This window comes from Salvelinus alpinus, chromosome 12 (genome assembly GCF_045679555.1).
Source record: "Salvelinus alpinus chromosome 12, SLU_Salpinus.1, whole genome shotgun sequence".
Taxonomy (NCBI): Eukaryota; Metazoa; Chordata; class Actinopteri; order Salmoniformes; family Salmonidae; genus Salvelinus; species Salvelinus alpinus.
Window position 1 is genome coordinate 6855358 of NC_092097.1, and position 20041 is coordinate 6875398.

Sequence of the window (20041 nt, forward strand, 5' to 3'; positions counted from 1 at the left end):
GGCAGAAGAGATAATAGGGAGTTGTTACATATAAGAGTTGGTTCTGTCAGAAGACTAGGATAATGACATAAAAGTTCTATGGTAGTGGTCTGGAAACAGCATTCAGCCCAGTGGAAACCCTCAATTTTGTATGTTAACAATTTAACTATGGACTTCACTTTATTACACCTCAGCCTCTTGGTCTTTGTAGAACATCTGAGGCATCCCTGCTGCTAATATCATCCATGATAAATGGGGTCTTCTCTTCACCCCCCCAATACAAAGCTAGCAACATTTACTTGTTCTTTAGCCTTAACATGTACTGTGTATCAAAGCAACTCGTCAACAAACCTTACAAAGCCAACGCCACCCTTTGTTTAGGGATCGAGTCAACTCTACAGCCATGGCTGAGCAAAATATAGCCCTCACAAATGCATCAGAGGAACTGTTTTGTCATTTGTACTCACCTTTGATCTATACAGAAATAAACAATTTACAATAAAACGTCTTACATGCTATCTACAGGGCCTCCAGTTTCACAGTATTGAGCCAGCTGCTCCATGCCACATCTAAGGCAAGTATAGCAGGTTGGCTAGAGATTTGCCAGACGTTTAAGAAAAAGAAAAAAAATAGTATTCAAAGCATTTTTACATGTTAAAAACAAGGTCTCAAACTGTACAAGGCTTGTTTGTTTGTTCTGCATCTAGCCAAAGACAGCATTTTAGATTAAATTACTTTCAATATCAAGCAGGTGTTTGTTCTGGGGATGCAGATTCAATACTAAAAAGGGTAAAACATTTTTACTGAAAAGCTCCCCCCCCCGAAAAGATTCTACATTATTCAAATATACATGTCTATTAGTGCTTGTTTAAGTGAAAAATAAATGTTATGAACGCAATGTAAACATCTGATATAAAACAGAGGTTAAAGTAAGGGGTGAGAATCTGAAAATTTGATAAAAAGGTGGTGTGTGTTGGGTGAAGGCAATTGTCAGTCCATGGTTGGCACAAAATAAATGGAGGAAGACTGCAGTTGTTCACACCATGCAATTCTAAATTATAAACTGATACATTTTGGTCGGTGGGGGGGATCTGCTTACTGTTTCGGTGTCTGTAGTGAACCACTACTAACAGACTACTAGACCGTTAAGTAGGTAAAGACACTGTGGAGAACGAAAGGGTCTCAGTCTATTGGGTAAAACACCAGGGTAAACTCTCAATGCTAACTCACCAAAATGGGGACTGTGCTACATATTTAGTTGAGTAGACATTCTTTCTATATTTTTTCTCTGCCTAAAAGTGAATATTGAAATGGCTAGCTAGCTTCCAGACTAAGGGAAAATGTATAGGCTACTTGACGATCGGGTCAAATGGGGAAAAGGCCCTCGTTTTCTGATGAAACCTGCAAGATATTAATACCAAGAACCACAATGCGGAGCTAAATGAGAATTCAAAAGAACTTAGTTACCACCAAAGACTATCTGCTGCACAATCTATATCAGGTGACCCCAATGTGCAAAACATAGCCAGCGATCATGCAAAACAAGTCACTTCCTACAACTGTCTATTCAGATGCACAGAACATTTCCTATCCTTAACAGAGGGAAAACACACTCTTGGGCACAATCATACACAGACAATAACCAAAAGAGGAGACATTAAAAAGACCACTGAAAGCATTGCGCTTAAGCACTAAGTATACACTTTTACATCACAACAGTAAAAAGTAGTTCTTGCATTCAATAAACACCACGCTAAGGGTGTGTTCAAGGTAGGAGAATGAGGGAGTGAGGGACGCTTCATGACATTTTCAATAAAACGAAACAAACAAGGGGTCAAAAATGACATTTCCAATTTTTTTCAGAATCTTCACTCAACACTTGTCAAGTCTGCACCACAAATCTGGCACAAATGAGTTGGCAAAGCAAACCATGTTATTTTGAGACCAAAAAAAAAAAGAAGTAAGAGGGAGAGTGGTGGCAAGAGCTCCTGGGGTTGTGTTTTAGTTATCTGATACCCGACACGGAGCTCTGGCTGATGTTGTAGGTGGGGGAGAGGTCTCCGCCTATCGTGGCCACCAGGGGCGTCCCGTTGCTGGTCAGGCAACCATCCTTGAGAGGCTCGAAGTATGTGGCCTGCACAGGCTTGTGACACTGCAACACTTGTATTGCATCGTCTATTTTAAACCAATCCCTTTTTCTCCCTGTTAAAAGGAACAAGAACAGACACCATTGTGGCACAAGTTTAGAAAGACAGACATGAGAGGCATCTATAACCAGAATTCAAACAATGTAGTATAAATCAGATTGAAATGAAAGCCACTCACCAATGTTCACTGAGTCCTCCCAATCCTCCAGGACCTCAGTTACGATAAGAATGTAGACGTAGGTTCTGTGTTTCCTCTCTCGGTTCTGTAAGATAGACAGTTTTGACCTTTATTTATTTTTTCAGAACAAAGTCCATATTTTCTCTCCACTCCCAAACAAGCTTTAGCATGCCTAAGCATGTCATAACATAAACTCACCTCAAATATTCCAACTAGGCGACCTAAAGTCCCCTTCACACCTGCCTGTGGAACAAAAAACAAGGAAGCAAATCAAATCAAACCCCTATATAAGGATTAAAAACACAACTCTTTCAATCTTAAGAGTCTGTGTGTAACAATATGTCCTGAAGATGCCATTTGATAAAACATCCTTCACACAACTGTCCTGCTATAAAATATAATAAAAAGTGTACACACCAGTACCTCTACCCGTCATGGTTCACACCAAATGGTGTTTTATATACAGTACCGGTCAAAAGTTGACACCTCATTCCAGGGTTTTTCTTTATTTGTACTATGTTCTACATTGTAGAATAATAGTGAAGACATCAAAACTATGAAATTACACATATGGAACCATGTAGTGAACAAAAGTGTTAAATATCTTATATTTGAGATTCTTCAAAGTAGCCACCCTTTGCCTTGACAGTTTTGCACACTCTTGGCATTCTCTCAACCAGCTTCATGAGGTAGTCACCTGGAATACATTTGAATTAACAGCTGTGACAAATAAGTTCATTTGTGGACATTCTTTCTTAATGAGTTGGGGCCAATCAATTGTGTTGTGACAAGGTAGGGGTAGTATACAGAAGATAGTCCTATTTGGTTAAAGCCTTTAAGACATGGTCAGTCATTCCGGAAAATTTCAAGAACTTTAAAAGTTATTCAAGTGAAGTCGCAATAAAAATCAAGCGTTATGAAACTGGCTCTCGTGAGAACCGCCACAGAAAAGGAAGACCCAGAGTTACCTCTGCTGCAGAGGATAAGTTCATTAGAGTTACCAGCCTCAGAAATTGCAGTCCAAATAAATGCTTCAGAGTTCAACAGACATCTCAACAACTGTTCAGAAGAGACTGCATGAATCAGGCCTTCATGGTCGAATTGCTGCAAAGAAATCACTACTAAAAGGACACCAATAAGAAGAAGAGACTTGCTTGGGCCAAGAAACATGAGCAATGGACATTAGACCGGTGGAAATCTGTCCTTTGGTCTGATGAGTACAAATTTGAGATTTTTGGTTCCAACTGCCGTATCTTTGTGAGACGCAGAGTACGTTAACGGATTAATTTCGCATTTGTGGTTCCCACTGTGAAGCATGGAGGATGAAGTGTGATGGTGTGGGGGTGCTTTGCTGGTGACACTGTGGTTTATCTAGAATTCAAGGCACACTTAACCAGCATGGCTACCACAGCATTCTGCAGCGATACGCCATCCCATCTGGTTTGCGCTTAGTGGGATTATTTGTTTTTCAACAGGACAATGACCCAACACACCTCCAGGCTGTGTAAGGGCTATTTGACCAAGGAGGAGAGTGATGGAGTGCTGCATCAGATGACCTGGCCTCCACAATCACCCGACCTCAACCCAATTGAGATGGTTTGGGATGAAATGGACTGCAGAGTGAAGGAAAAGCAGCCAACAAGTGCTCAGCATATGTGGGAACTCCTTCAATATTGTTGAAAAAGCATTCCAGGTGAAGTTGGTTGAGAGAATGCCAAGATTGTGCAAAGCTGTCATCAAGGCAAAGGGTGGCTACTTTGAAGAATCTCAAATATATTTTGATTTGATTAACACTTTTTTCAATGTTATTAACACATGATTCAATGTTATTTCATCATTTTGATGTCTTCACTAATATTCAACAATGTAGAAAAATAGTAAAAATAAAGAAAAACCTTTAAATGAGTAGGTGTGTGCAAACTTTTGACTGGCACTGTACAACTCAAAGTGTGAAAATGGCATATCTTGTTTGTGTCCCCCAGAGATGGTGAGGGGTACTGGGCCAGTTTTCAAATACATTTTCATTTTATTTAGCCAGGATAGTCCACTAACAACTGCCACTTTTCTAGGGAGTCCTGGGTTCCGTTTAATTAATAAAAACATACACATCACATAAAAGTTGACTAGATAAGAACAGCATACACAGAAGCACACACATCATACGCAGTAGCATAAATACAAAATGACGCTCACATATCCTACTAGATTTGTGTACAGCTCTTTTGAAGGCAGACATGCTAGCTAGCTGTCGTGTGGATATGTCCAGCTTATTCCAGAGCAGTGGTCCAAAGAACTGCAGACTGCCTTGGAAGGCCATGTTTTCCCCTGATGGTTGTGCCAGCAGGTGTGGGTCCCATTGGTCATAGGCTTTGGCTGCTGGTGCGTACTGCTGGCATCCTCTAGTTTCAGTCTATTAATAAACTTGGACTCCATAGTGAATATACCAGTATATACCCCAGTATCAATCCCACGCTCTTCATGCCTTCAACCAGATCATATGGGGAAGACCAGCACTGGGGTGACTGGAGAATAGGCAGGGTTTGGATAGCGTAGGCAAACCTCAACCACCTCTACTGAAAATGGCCACCCTGTCCATATCATAATGAGAACATGAGGGAAGAACATGAGCCGTAGAGCTGCATTCCAGTCTATTTAGCCTCGATCGGGTCAGGCCGTTTAACTGGATGAGTGGCTGTGAACACTAGTACAAGGTACTATGCATAACCCTTAACCTGCTCCTATGTCTTTCAGTTCGGGACCTCACAAACGTCTACAGATGCACCAGAGAGCATCCTGTCAGGCTGGATCACTGCATGGTACGGCAACTGCACCGCCTGAAACCGCAGGGCTCTCTCTCCAGAGGGTAGTGCATCGAGCTGTTGTGGTGACCGGCAGTTATGACCGCAGTCAAATTCCATGTGACCGTTGAGTCACAGTAATATCCTCCTATGCGCTCTGTACATGAATGGTGCTGATGTGTTGCTGGTACCCAACTCGCTGACGACCGTCAGGTCACGGATGGGCTGCTACTCAGCGCTCCATTGTCCTTCAATCACTCTGACATCAATGCAAATGTAATCGAAAATCACAAACACTTATCATGAAAACAGTATCATGCTTTAGGCTACAATGTTTGACCTCACTGCGATGATAAAGTTGAAAAAAGAAGTTGGTGGATCTTGTTAAAAAAACCCATTTCAAATCAAATTGTATGTCACATGCGCCAAATACAACAGGTAAAGTAGACTTTACCGTGAAATGCTTACTTACGAGCCTTTAACCAACAACGCAGAGTTTTAAAAAAGTAAAACATTTGCTAAATAAACTAAAGGAAAAATATTAAAACAAAATAACTATAATGAGGCTATATACAATGTGTACCGGTACCGAGTCAATGTGGAGGGGTAATTTAATATTCACATGGAAAAGTCCACAGACTCACTCCAAATTGCTTTCGGAGCCATCATCGACTCAGTGGGTTTTGTCCAACATGTCTCCGGACCTACTCACTGCCACAGTCATACTCTGGACCTAGTTTTGTCCCGTGGAATAAATATTGTGGATTTTAATGTTTTTCCTCATAATCCTGGACTATCGGACCACCAATTTATTATGTTTACAATCGCAACAAATAATCTGCTCAGACCACATCCAAGGATCATCAAAAGCCGTGCTTTAAATGCCCGGACAACCCAAAGATTCCTAGATGCCCTTCCAGACTCCCTCCACCTACCCAAGGACGTCTGAGTACAAAAATCGGTTAACCACCTAACTGAGGAACTAAATGTAACCTTGCGTAATACCCTAGATGCAGTCGCACCCATATAAACAACAAACATTTGTCATAAGAAACTAGCTCCCTGGTAAACCGAAAATACCTGAACCCTGAAGCAAGCTTCCAGAAAACTGGAACAGAAATGGTGGTCCACCAAACTGGAAGTCTTCCGACTAGCTTGGAAAGACAGTACTGTACAATATCGAAGAGCCCTCACTGCTGCTCAATCATCCTATTTTTCAAACTTAATTGAGGAGAATAAGAATAATGCAACATTTATCTTTGATACTGTCGCAAATCTAACTAAAAAGCATTCCCCAAGAGAGGATGGCTTTCACTTCAGCAGTGATAAATTCATGAACTACTTTGACGACAAGATCATGATCATTAGGGGGAAAAATTACGGACTCCTCTTTAACTTCTCTAGGATAGGTGGGCAGCATTTTCACGTTTGGATGAAAAGCATACCCAAATTCAACTGCCAGCTACTCATCCCCAGAAGATAAGATATGCATATTATTAGTAGATTTGGATAGAAAACACTCTGAAGTTTCTAAAACTGTTTGAATCATGTCTGTGAGTTTAACAGAACTTATTTTGCAGGCGAAACCCCGAGGACAAACCATTCAGATCTTTTTTTTTTTGAGGTCACTCTTTTCAATGAGATTTCATTGGGAATCCAGATTTCTAAGGGACCAGATTTCTAAGGGATTTCTAAGTCAACAGTCTTTAGAAATCGGTTGAGGTTTTTTCCATTGTGTAATGAAGAAGTACGGCCATCCAGAACGAGGGTAACTTGAAGTGTACTGTTAGATAGCGGAGCGTGACCAGAAAGCTAGCTACAGTTTGTTTTCCTCCTGTATTGAACACAGATCATCCCGTCTTCAATTTTATCGATTATTTACGTAAAAAAATACCTAAAGTTGTATTACAAAAGTAGTTTGAAATGTTTTGGCAAAGTTTACAGGTAACTTTTGAGATATTTTGTAGTCACGTTGAGCAAGTTGGAACCGGTGTTTTTCTGGATCAAACGCACCAAATAAATGGACATTTATGGATATATATCGACGGAATTAATCGAACAAAAGGACCATTTGTGATGTTTATGGGACATATTGGGGTGCCAACAAAAGAAGCTTGTCAAAGGTAAGGCATGAATTACATTTTTATTTCTGTGTTGTCGCGCCTGCAGGGTTGAAATATGCTTCTCTCTCTTTGTTTACTATGGTGCTATCCTCAGATAATAGCATCGTTTGCTTTCATCGAAAAGCCTATTTGAAATCTGACATGTTGGCTGGATTCACAACAAGTGTAGCTTTAATTTGGTGTATTGCATGTGTGATTTCATGAAAGTTAGATTTTTATAGTAATTTATTTGAATTTGGCGCTCTGCATTTTTACTGGCTTTTGGCCAAGTGGGACTCTAACGTCCCACATATCCCAGAGGTTAAATCTGCGTATTTCTGCAAAGCTCAGTTGTCCTGAGTCTGCTCAACACTGCCAGAGCCTAGGATCAAGGGAGACACTCAAGTTAATCCTAGATCTCTTGACACATTGATGAAAATAGTCATGGCCCCTAAACTTTCAAGCTGTATACTGGACCCTATTCCAACTAAACTACTGAAAGACCTGCTTCCTGTGCTTGGCCCTCCTATGTTGAACTTCATAAACTGCTCCCTATCCACCGGATGTGTACCAAACTCACTATAAAAGTGGCAGTAATAAAGCCTCTCTTGAAAAAGCCAAACCTTGACCCAGAAAATATAAAAAAACGAATTGGCCTATATCGACTCCCCCATTCCTCTCAAACATTTTAGAAAAAGCTGTTGCGCAGCAACTCACTGCCTTCCTGAAGACAAACAATGTATACGAAACGCTTCAGTCTGGTTTTAGACCCCATCATAGCACTCAGACTGCACTCGTGAAGGTGGTAAATTACCTTTTAGTGGCGTCAGACCAAGGCTCTGCATCTGTCCTCGTGCTCCTAGACCTTAGTGCTGCTTTTGACACCATCGATTATGACATTCTTTTGGAGAGATTGGTTTACACGGACAAGTTCTGGCCTCGTTTAGATATTATCAGTCAGAAAGATATGTTTGTCTCTGTTGATGGTTTGCCCTCTGAAAAATCAACCCTAAATTTCAGTGTTCCTCAAGGTTCCGTTTTAGGACCACCATTGTTTTCACTATATATTTTACCTCTTGGTGATGTAATTCGGAAACAATGTTAACTTTCAATGCTATGCGGACAATACACAACTGTACATTTCGATGAAACATGGTGAAGCCCCAAAATTGCCCTTACTGGAAGCATGTGTTTACAGACATAAATCAAATCAAATTTTATTTGTCACATACACATGGTTAGCAGATGTTAATGCGAGTGTAGCGAAATTATTGTGCTTCTAGTTCCGACAATGCAGTAATAACCAACGAGTAATCTAACCTAACAATTCCACAACTACTACCTTATACACACAAGTGTAAAGGGATAAAGAATATGTACATAAAGATATATGAATGAGTGATGGTACAGAACGGCATAGGCAAGATGCAGTAGATGGTATCGAGTACAGTATATACATATGAGATGAGTAAAGTAGGGTATGTAAACATAAGTGGCATAGTTTAAAGTGGCTAGTGATACATGTATTACATAAAGATGGCAATATGCAGTAGATTATATAGAGTACAGTATATACATATACATTACATATTAAGTGGCATTGTTTAAAGTGGCTAGTGATACATTTTTGATCAATTTCCATTATTAAAGTTATTATTATTAAAGCTGGAGTTGAGTCAGTATGTTGGCAGCAGCCAGGTTTGTGCCGTGGGGGAGATCTTCGTGGGCTATACTCAGACTTGTTTCAGGGTAGTAAGTTGCTGGTTTTAAGATATCCCTCTAGATATCCCTCTAGTAGTGTGGGGGCTGTGCTTTGGCAAAGTGGGTGGGATTATATCCTGCCTGGTTGGCCCTGTCCGAGGATATCGTCGGATGGGGCCACAGTGTCTCCCGCTGCAATAGTTTGTGTGTCTGGGGGCTAGGGTCAGTCTTACGTCTGGAGTATTTCTCCTGTCTTATTTGGTGTCCTGTGTTAACTTAAGTATGCTCTGTCTAATTCTCTTTCTCCCTCCCCTCCCAGAGGACCTGAGCCCTAGAACCATGCCTCAGGACACCCTGGCTTGATGACTCCTTGCTGTCTCCAGTCCACCTGGTCGTGTTGCTGTTCCAGTTTCAACTGTTCTGCATGTGGCTATGGAACCCTGACCTTGTCCCGGACCTGCTGTTTTCAACTCACTCTATCTACCGCACCTGCTGTCTCTAATTCTGAATGCTCGGCTATGAAAAGCCAACTGACATTTACTCCTGAGGTGCTGACCTGTTGCACCCTCTACAACCACTGTGATTATTATTATTATTATTATACCCTGCTGGTCATCTAAGAACGTTTGAACATCTTGGCCGTGTACTGTTATAATCTCCACCGGCACAGCCAGAAGAGGACTGGCCACCCCTCAGAGCCTGGTTCCTCTCTAGGTTTCTTCCTAGGTTCCTGCCTTTCTAGGGAGTTTTCCTAGCCACCATGATTCTACATCTACATTGCTTGCTGTTTGGGGTTTTAGGCTGAGTTTCTGTATAGCCTTTTGTGACATCGGCTGATATAAAAAGGGCTTTATGAATAAATTTGATTGAAATTTGATTGATAACGTGTTATGGCACTGGGTGTCAAATAAAGTGCTACCTTTTCCCTTTGTAATCCGTGATAGTTTACAAGCCCTGCTACATCAGACGAGCGTGATAGACGATGAAGTGGGATTCTTAGTCCTGTATTGACGCTTTGCCTGTTTGATGGTTTTTCAGAGGGCGTAGCGGGATTTCTTATTAGCAACCGGATTAGTGTCCCGCTCCTTGAAAGCGGCAGCCCTAGCCTATAGCTCAGTGCGAATGTTGCCTGTAATCCAAGGCTTCTGGTTGGGATATGTATACTGAACAAAAATATAAAGCAAAACATGCAACAATTTCAATGATTTTATTGAGTTACATATAAGAAATCAGTGAATATTAATAAATTCATTAGGCCCTAATCTATGGATTTCACATGACTGGGCAGGGGTGCAGCCATGGGTGGGCCTGGGAGGGCATAGGCCCATCCACTGGGGATGCCAATCAGAATGAGTTTTCCCCCACAAAAGGGCATCATTACAGACATAAATATTCCTCAGTTTCATCAGCTGTCCAGATGGCTGGTCTCAGATTATGTTGCAGGTGAAGAAGCCAGATGTGAATATCCTGGGCTGGCGTGGTTACACATGGTCTGCGGTTGTGAGGCCGGTTGGACGTACTGCCAAATTCTCTAAAATGACGTTGATGGTGACTTATGGTAGAGAAATGAACATTCAATTCTCTGGCAACAGCTCTGGTGGACATTCCTGCAGTCAGACATCTGTGGCATTGTGTTGTGTGACAAAACTGCACATTTTAGTGGCCTTTTATTGTCCCCAGCACAAGGTGCATCTGCATAATGATCATGCTGTTTACTCAGCTTCTTGATATGCCACACCTGTCAAGTGGTTGGTTTATCTTGGGAATGGAGAAATGCTCACCAACAGTTTGATGGCGCCGGAAGAGATGGCTACTGTGCTATTGTGTGTACATATTGTTTCTGCCACCGTCTCTTATGACCGAAAAGCGCTTCTGGATATTAGGACAGCGATTACTCACCTCGTGCTGCACGAAGATTTTTCCTTTAAAAAGTCAGACGCAAAGAATTTACTTCAGACACCTGACAATGCCCAAATCCCCATTTGCATGAAGAAGAGACAGAGAATCGGGGACATAGGTCGGGGTGCCTTGTAAGGATCCGACGGCGAGTGAATAAATCTCCTCTACCATCAATCTTAAAACTGCCGGGGTTTTCGAAACCATCGGCAAGATAGAACAGCTACCTCCAGTAAGACAAGGGGTGGCGATCTGTGTCTATATGTAAATTACAGCTGGTGCACAAAAACTAATATTAAAGGAAGTCTCAAGGTATTGCTCGCCTGAGGAAGAGTATCTCATAAGTTGTAGACCACACTATTTACCAAGAGAGCTTTCATCTATATTCTTCATAGCCATCTTTGTACCACCATAAACCGATGCTGGCACTAAGATGACACTCAACGAGCTGTTAAGGTTAGCGATCTAGAAAATGTGTTTTGAGTTTCCACTTACTCAGTGGTGAATTATCCCCAACAAAATTAGCCTAAGATACCTGTTAGTGCACATAAAGATGTAGGCAAATCCATCTCTATTGACCAAAAGAAAATTCTGGAGCCCTATGTTAACAGTAAAATATAAGTGGTCGAGGAGTGTGTCAAATCGTTCGTAGGCAAATGGATGACTGTACTGCCCTCCTTGATAGCCACCTTTCATCGAGGATACTCATGTTTATCTTATCGCAAAAGAGTTTTGAAATCTGCCACACCCCCTTCGAATCAGCCTTTGTTTTCTCAGAGAAAAACATGCACACATTTAAAATCAATATGCTACTTATTGTTTTATCTATAAAAATGTCTTGCACAACTAGCTTAATTTGTTTTGAGCACATTACAAATTTATTTTGGGATCCATCCCTGTAACGTAATTTGCCTAGCGACACCTGAGTGGAGAAGGACAGTCTCATTTCAAGCAAGAGCATTTCCACTCTCCTCGCCAACTCTCATTGATTAACTTGGACCTTTTTCAAAAGGAGGCGAGAGAGGACGGAAGAGAGAGAGGACGCAGGTGGTGACTAAATCTAATTGATAAAAAGGCCTCAAAGCTAAAATCCTTAGTTGCTACATACATTTTTGGACTTATAAATTAACTATACATACCCATTGACTCTTGGATATAAAACTTACCAATGCCTCAATCTTAGTTCAACTGTCGTACCCAATCAGAAGCCAAAATATAAGCTTGTTTTACCCCAATGTAAACAAACACTGTATAGTTTTAACTATCAATTTGATATCATGGATGGTTAGTACTTGCATCCATAGCTCTCTATGAATTTGAGAGTGGTTACATTTTTCAAGCCCCATCCCTCAGCTTTTTACCAAAACAGAGGTGGGGTGACATTGTTTCACAGAAAGAGTCTAGCTTTAATAAAGCACTGTGAATTACTTTAGAACATGTTTACTTATTTTTTCTATTGCGTGACGCAGCAAATTTTTTTGGGGGGGTGTGGGGTGCGACCAAATCGTAGGCTGGTGTCGCCAACTGAAAAAGTTAGTGTCACCAGGGGAAAATATTAGTCTGGAGCCCTGCATATAGTCTACAGGCTTTCAAAGTGTCCATGCAATCTTGTAAGTAGGCTATGAGTTCTGGAACGCTTATCTTAGAAAGCTAAGTTATCATATTATTTTCTGGAACGCTTATCTCAGAAAGCTAAGTTATCATATTGTTTTCTGGAGTGCTTATCTCAGAAAGCTAAGTTATCATATTATTTTCTGGAACGCTTATCTCAGAAAGCTAAGTTAGCATATTGTTTTCTGGAATGCTTATCTCAGAAAGCTAAGTTATCATATTGTTTTCTGGAACCTAAGCCTTGGTTGAAGAGACACTACTTGGCAACAGAGAAAACCTCTTTACCCCCGAGCGGGCAACAAAAATACACCCGGGGATTAAATGAACATATTCAATCATCATGGTTCAATTAGTGATTAGTACAGAATAGGCTACATTATGTAAACAAACTAAATTGATCTCCATAGAAAGAGGAGCATGAGTTGGGCCTGTGGCTTGGTTGTCTGGCCTGCAGCCACAGCATTGTGTGAAGGGCAGTGTTTAATCTCAGTATAACGCCCGATGGCACTTTTAACACTCCTGTGTAACATGACTCTGGGATACGAGACTTGGCTGCATGCTTACTGTGGATGTGCTTTCTCAGCACACAAACAGAGTACGATCAAGACCAACTGCTCTGCCCAGAAGGGCTCGGGATAAGTGCTAACAGTGAATGTGCTTTGACCAACATCAAAATAATTATGTGTTGAGCTAGGGCTGGGCAATATATACATTTAATTCAAATGTATGTTTTTGTGTGATATTTCAAATGCCTGTATCGCAAGAATCAGGGTTTTGTTATTTTCCGTTTTTACGATGGCTTATGTCCACTTGTTCCCAGGTTGTCTTTTTGGGCTTGTCTCCTTCGCTCCTTCTGTGCACCTTCCCATTTACACCAGAGATGTGTATATAATGACGAGATGCTCATGTCTCCACCCTATAACAAATGGGAGTCGTTGTCCCAAAGCCGGAAAGGCAGGCGACAAGCTTAGGTCCAAAATAAACCCATAGAAACGTAATGATTTTGGCGAGAGTGAAACCTCTCATGTCGCCTCTTCCTCTCTGTTTACACACATACACACACCCCTCCCTCTGCCACTCACTACAAATATGAGCAATCACTTCTTCCTTTCTGACAAGCAGTTTCAATTCGCTATTTGCATTTGAGGTTTGGTCCAACATAGTTGGTCATATGGACACTGAAACACATTGAGACATTTTTACTGTGATGGGTTCTGACTCATAAACTTGAAATATTGTTAATTATCAAGTATTCTAAGGCAATGAGGAGTGCCAGAGTCTGGTTTCTACACCAGAAGTGAATGGTTATCTGTAGGAGGAATGTATATGGTGGAGTCAATTAAGCGTGGAATGTAATGAGTAAAGGAAAGGCAATCACATGGTTGCAGTCACTGATAAGGTTGGAGAGATGTGGTTTAGTGAGGAATGGGGGCCGAGGTCAGGTCAGATTATGGGAGAAGGAAAGGGTTCATTGCCCGCATCACTTAATATCCTGCCTAGCAATAAAGATGTAATGTTTAGAGGGAAGGAGGATGCTCCACCCAAATTGGGGTATATATATATATACACTGCTCAAAAAAATAAAGGGAACACTTAAACAACACAATGTAACTCCAAGTCAATCACACTTCTGTGAAATCAAACTGTCCACTTAGGAAGCAACACTTATTGACAATAAATTTCACATGCTGTTGTGCAAATGGAATAGACAAAAGGTGGAAATTATAGGCAATTAGCAAGACACCCCCAAAAAAGGAGTGATTCTGCAGGTGGTGACCACAGACAACTTCTCAGTTCCTATGCTTCCTGGCTGATGTTTTGGTCACTTTTGAATGCTGGCGGTGCTCTCACTCTAGTGGTAGCATGAGACGGAGTCTAGAACCCACACAAGTGGCTCAGGTAGTGCAGTTCATCCAGGATGGCACATCAATGCGAGCTGTGGCAAAAAGGTTTGCTGTGTCTGTCAGCGTAGTGTCCAGAGCATGGAGGCGCTACCAGGAGACAGGCCAGTACATCAGGAGACGTGGAGGAGGCCGTAGGAGGGCAACAACCCAGCAGCAGGACCGCTACCTCCGCCTTTGTGCAAGGAGGTGCACTGCCAGAGCCCTGCAAAATGACCTCCAGCAGGCCACAAATGTGCATGTGTCTGCTCAAACGGTCAGAAACAGACTCCATGAGGGTGGTATGAGGGCCCGACGTCCACAGGTGGGGGTTGTGCTTACAGCCCAGCACCGTGCAGGACGTTTGGCATTTGCCAGAGAACACCAAGATTGGCAAATTCGCCACTGGCGCCCTGTGCTCTTCACAGATGAAAGCAGGTTCACACTGAGCACATGAGCACGTGACAGAGTCTGGAGACGCCGTGGAGAACGTTCTGCTGCCTGCAACATCCTCCAGCATGACCGGTTTGGCGGTGGGTCAGTCTGGTGTGGGGTGGCATTTCTTTGTGGGGCCGCACAGGCCTCCATGTGCTCGCCAGAGGTAGCCTGACTGCCATTAGGTACCGAGATGAGATCCTCAGACCCTTTGTGAGACCATATGCTGACACATGCACATTTGTGGCCTGCTGGAGGTCATTTTGCAGGGCTCTGGCAGTGCACCTCCTTGCACAAAGGCGGAGGTAGCGGTCCTGCTGCTGGGTTGTTGCCCTCCTACGGCCTCCTCCACGTCTCCTGATGTACTGGCCTGTCTCCTGGTAGCGCCTCCATGCTCTGGACACTACGCTGACAGACACAGCAAACCTTTTTGCCACAGCTCGCATTGATGTGCCATCCTGGATGAACTGCACTACCTGAGCCACTTGTGTGGGTTGTAGACTCCGTCTCATGCTACCACTAGAGTGAGAGCACCGTCAGCATTCAAAAGTGACCAAAACATCAGCCAGGAAGCATAGGAACTGAGAAGTTGTTTGTGGTCACCACCTGCAGAATCACTCCTTTTTTGGGGGTGTCTTGCTAATTGCCTATAATTTCCACCTTTTGTCTATTCCATTTGCACAACAGCATGTGAAATTTATTGTCAATCAGTGTTGCTTCCTAAGTGGACAGTTTGATTTCACAGAAGTGTGATTGACTTGGAGTTACATTGTGTTGTTTAAGTGTTCCCTTTATTTTTTTGAGCAGTGTATATATACATACACACACACACACACTACCACTGCTGGAAACATGTCTTTGTCTGTATAAACTTGGTTTGAGCTTTTATAGTTGTCCGTCAGTTTTTACCCATTTATTTAGAACCTATTACAGGTTCTGTTATTTAGAACCTGTAATAGAGACGTTAACCTTCCTAACGATACCCTTTTTACAGTACGTCTCAACTGCGCAAATCGCGCACAGAGCAGATAACACTAAAACGGGAGTATCAATGAACATTGATTCTCGAAAACGATTGCTCAGTTTGTCACGCGCGGCATTGGCCTACAACGTAAAGCCCTGAAATCGCTACATTATTGCTGACTGTTTGAAATGCAGTATAGTTCACCTTTAACTGTACAACAAAGGTTATTTAGAGATTCTTTGGCCATATCGCCCATCCCTATGTTGAGGTCAATAGCCATGTTTCCACAAGCTTTATCAAGGTAATCAGCATGGGACCAGTAATGGCAGGCCAAATGTGTTATTTTTCAAAGTATGACATAACCTAGTCACAATGGCAAATCTCAGTTTAATATCTGGTTGCCATTCCGGCAAATACCATATTGTAATTGAGGGGTGTGATTTGCAAGAAAAAAACATTTGAGGTTGTCTACCCAAAAAGCCACACCTAAAACAAAGAGACCCTCATCTCTAAAATCCATAACCACTTATGAAAAACACCACAAGTTCCCTGAAATGCGGGGATAGAGAACAGTGTGGGAATGTAGTTTGAATAATTAAGCTAAGGTCAATGAAATGAGAGGGAAAGAAACAAACCTCTTCACAGACTTCTCGTGCTGCTGCTACATTGGGCTCCTCTTCTGGCTCCATCCCCCCACCAGGGACAATCCACTTGTCTGGATGACGACTACTACTCACCAACAGCACCTGCAGAAAAAGACGATACAGCATTGAGCACCATCAATCAAATCCAGAGTTTCAGGTTCCAATGTAAACACAGCGTGGTGTTGCTTGAGACAACTTCTCTACTCAGTTGAAGACAACATCGCAATCCTATTCAAATTACAGGTGACATTCTCAATAACAGATCAAATAAAATGGTATTCTACACATACTTCATAAGCAATAGGTGTAGAGTAACAGTGAAATGCTTACTTACGGGCCCGTCCCAAAAATGTAGAGTAATAGAAAAGTAATAACATAATAAAAGTAATAATAAATACACAATGAGTAACGATAACTTGGCTACAGTTCCTTCAGGAAAGTATTTAGACTAGGAAAGCATGACATATCGGTGAACATCACGTAATCGGACGATATTAGATAAAAATGCCAACATCGTTATCAGCCGATGTCTAGTTTAACACGGAACCCAAACCGGCTGCGCGCGTGTGCCATCGTGCGCTATCTAGCATAAATGTATTTTGTCCCCTGACACCAAACGCGATCACGACACGCAGGTTAAAATATCAAAACAAACTCTGAACCAATGACATTAATTTGGGGACAGGTCGAAAAGCATTAAACATGTATGACAATTTAGCTAGTTAGCTTGCACTTGCTAGCTAATTTGTCCTATTTAGCTAGCTTGCTGTTGCTAGCTAATTTGTCCTGACATAAAAACATTGAGTTGTTATTTTACCTGAAATGCACAAGGTCCTCTACTCCGACAATTAATCCACACAGAAAACGGCCAACCGAATCGTTTCTAGTCATCTCTCCTCCTTCCAGGCTTTTTCATCTTTGAACTTATTTGGTGATTGGCATCTACACTTTCATAGTATTACCACGACAACCGGCAACACAGTTCGTCTTTCAATCACCCATGTGGGTATAACCAATGAGGAGATGGTACCTGCTTCTATAAACCAATGAGGAGATTGGAGAGGCAGGACTTCCAGCGCGATCTGCGTCAGAAATAGAAAGGAGTTCTATTTTAGCCCTTGGCATCGGAGACGCTCGTTGGCGTGCGCGAGCAGTGTGGGGGCAATAATTGAATAACATGGATTTCTACATTTACTTTGCTACGCTCGCGCACGCGACGTGTCCGGTCTGGTCAGCATGTAACGCCGATGTGCAAAACCGATGTCAAAGCTGACGTGCATACCTATATAACGTAGCGACATGCCGTAATGACGGCATGTAAAATGTTTCGCTATACGTGCAACACAGCGTTCCTAACTTAGCCTACAATGATGTGTGGATCGAGCAGTCAAGCAGTCATTTGAAAGAGTAAGAATTTCAGCGAGACAACTCAAAGGCGAAATCCATTAAAGCCAAGATAATGGAATTCATTGCCCTTGACAATCAACCGTTCTCCGTCGTGGGTGATGTTGGCTTTCGCGACTGGTCGAGCACCAGTACACACTACCAAGTGCGCTATTTTTTAGGTGTTACCCTACTGCAGTTACACAGTAATAGCGTCACTGCTATTAGCTTCACAACATACATACATACTATGGAACGTCGTTTGGATCTTTGCGTGTCAAAAAAGATACAGTAGCACTGTCGAAGCTGTACAAAAAAAGTATGCAAACAAGCAAACACCGGCCACGAACTATGTGTTTTCAATATTGCGTTGGTAATAAAGCATAATTTGTTCGATATCAACCTCTGGGGTAGCTAGCTTTAGCTTGGTACCTAGCTAGCACCAATACAAGCAGCCTGAAAACAATGACCAGTAGAAACTGCACTCATTTTTATTATTCTTAGCAATGATGTAGGAACCCTTGTGAGTAAGTATTAGCTAGATTGCCACTTGTTGTTCGCCTATTGAAATTTAACTTAGCTAGCCAGCTACTTAACACCGTTGCCAAAAGCAAACATTATAAGCAGCCAGCTATCTTCATCTGGCTAGTGAGGCTCGACCAAACCGGGTTGTGTTATGAAGCTAGCCACAATAAGGATTAGGCACAATAGTGGAATTTGCAGTTTGCCTTCGAAATAAAAAAGTGTCATTGACAGTGACGCAAATGAATACAAATATAATTATGCCGTACTTTTATTTTGAAGGCTAACTGCAAAGTCAACTGTTGTGGCTAGCTTCACATAGATGGGTCTGACCACCATTAGTCAAATAAGAACTGTCTAATAAATGTGTGTTATTTTAGATGACACCTACTGAAACAGGTGTCGTTTGCTATGTTTTTAGGGAAGAACAAAGTTTGCATCCATGAGCTAGCTAGCTTATTTTTTATTTTTTTAAATGACCACCACTGTAGGTGCGCGAGACAACTTTACCAGCATCATTGCATACGTATCGATGAATCATTTTTGACAAATGAAATACGAGTGATTGATTACACTATGTGTAATAACTACGTAAAAAATTAATGAACACGTTAAATTATTATGTGACGTGCAATCATATTCAGGTCCTGATTGGTCAACAAGCTTATTTGACACGTCAAATCGTGTTAAATACTATATTTTTTGACACGCAAAGACCCAAACGGCGTTCCATAGAAATCCTGGTTGAGAATGAAACGACTGAACAAATGAACAACGAAACAGCACAGTAAGTAAGTGAAAGAAATAGGTTTTGATTATGTTTTACTGGTGATAGGGACATAAGTAAAAGCAAGCAGAATAGCTTTTTCGTGTGTGTGTGTAACCTTTATTTAACTAAGAAAGTCAGTTAAGAACAAATTCTTAATTACAACGGCGGCCAAACCCGGACGACGCTGGGCCAATTGTGAGCCGCCCTATGGGACTCTCAATCACGGCCGGATATGATACTGCCTGGATTCGAACCAGTGAATCGGTGCATCACTAAATTAGACCCCTTGACATTTCAACATTTTGTTACAATCTACACACAACACCACATAATGACAAAGCAAAAAGAGGTTAAGAAATATTTGCAAGTTTATTACAAATAAAAACGGAAATCACATTTACATAAGTATTCAGATCTGTTACTCAGTACTTTGTTGATGCACCTTTGGCAACGATTACAGCAGAGTCTTCTTGGATGACGCTACAAGCTTGGCACACCTGTATTTAGGGAGTTTCTCCCAATCTTCTCTGCAGATCATCTCAAGCTCTGTCAGGTTGGATGGGGAGCATTGCTAAACAGATATTTTCAGGTCTCTCCAGAGATGCTCGATCGGGTTCAAGTACGGGCTCTGGCTGGGCCACTCAAGGACATTCAGAGACTTGTTCCGAAGCCACTCCATTGTCTTGGCTGTGTGCTCAGGGTCTTTGTCCTGTTGGAAAGTGAACCTTCGCCCCAGTCTGAGATCCTGAGCACTCTGGAGCAGGTTTTCATCAAGGATCTCTTTGTACTTTGCCTCGATCCTGACTAGTCTCCCAGTCCCTGCCGATGAAAAACATCCCCACAGCACGATACTGCCACCACCATGCTTCACCGTAGGGATGGTGCCAGGTTTCCTCCAGACATGATGCTTGGCCTTTAGGCCAAAGAGTTCAATCTTGGTTTCATCAGACCAGAGAATATTGTTTCTCATGGTCTGAGAGTTTTTAGGTGCCTTTTGGCAAACTCCAAGCGGGCTGTCATGTGCCTTTTACT

The 20041-nt window shown here is 42.0% G+C and overlaps 1 protein-coding gene across 2 annotated transcripts in view; it reads right to left on the reverse strand.

Moving 5' to 3' along the window:
* LOC139536536 (diphosphoinositol polyphosphate phosphohydrolase 1) overlaps positions 1-20041 on the reverse strand; it is a 31551-nt gene that overhangs the window by 2023 nt on the left and 9487 nt on the right. The window contains exons 2-5 of one of the 2 annotated variants that reach the window (XM_071337118.1): positions 16327-16437; positions 2503-2547; positions 2305-2389; positions 1996-2181 (exon numbers count right to left, since the gene is read on the reverse strand). In XM_071337118.1, coding sequence (XP_071193219.1) covers positions 1996-2181; positions 2305-2389; positions 2503-2547; positions 16327-16437 — 427 coding nt within the window. Of the gene's footprint in view, positions 1-602; positions 2182-2304; positions 2390-2502; positions 2548-16326; positions 16438-20041 lie in introns of those variants that run through there. The other variant, XM_071337119.1, reaches the window with a different exon arrangement.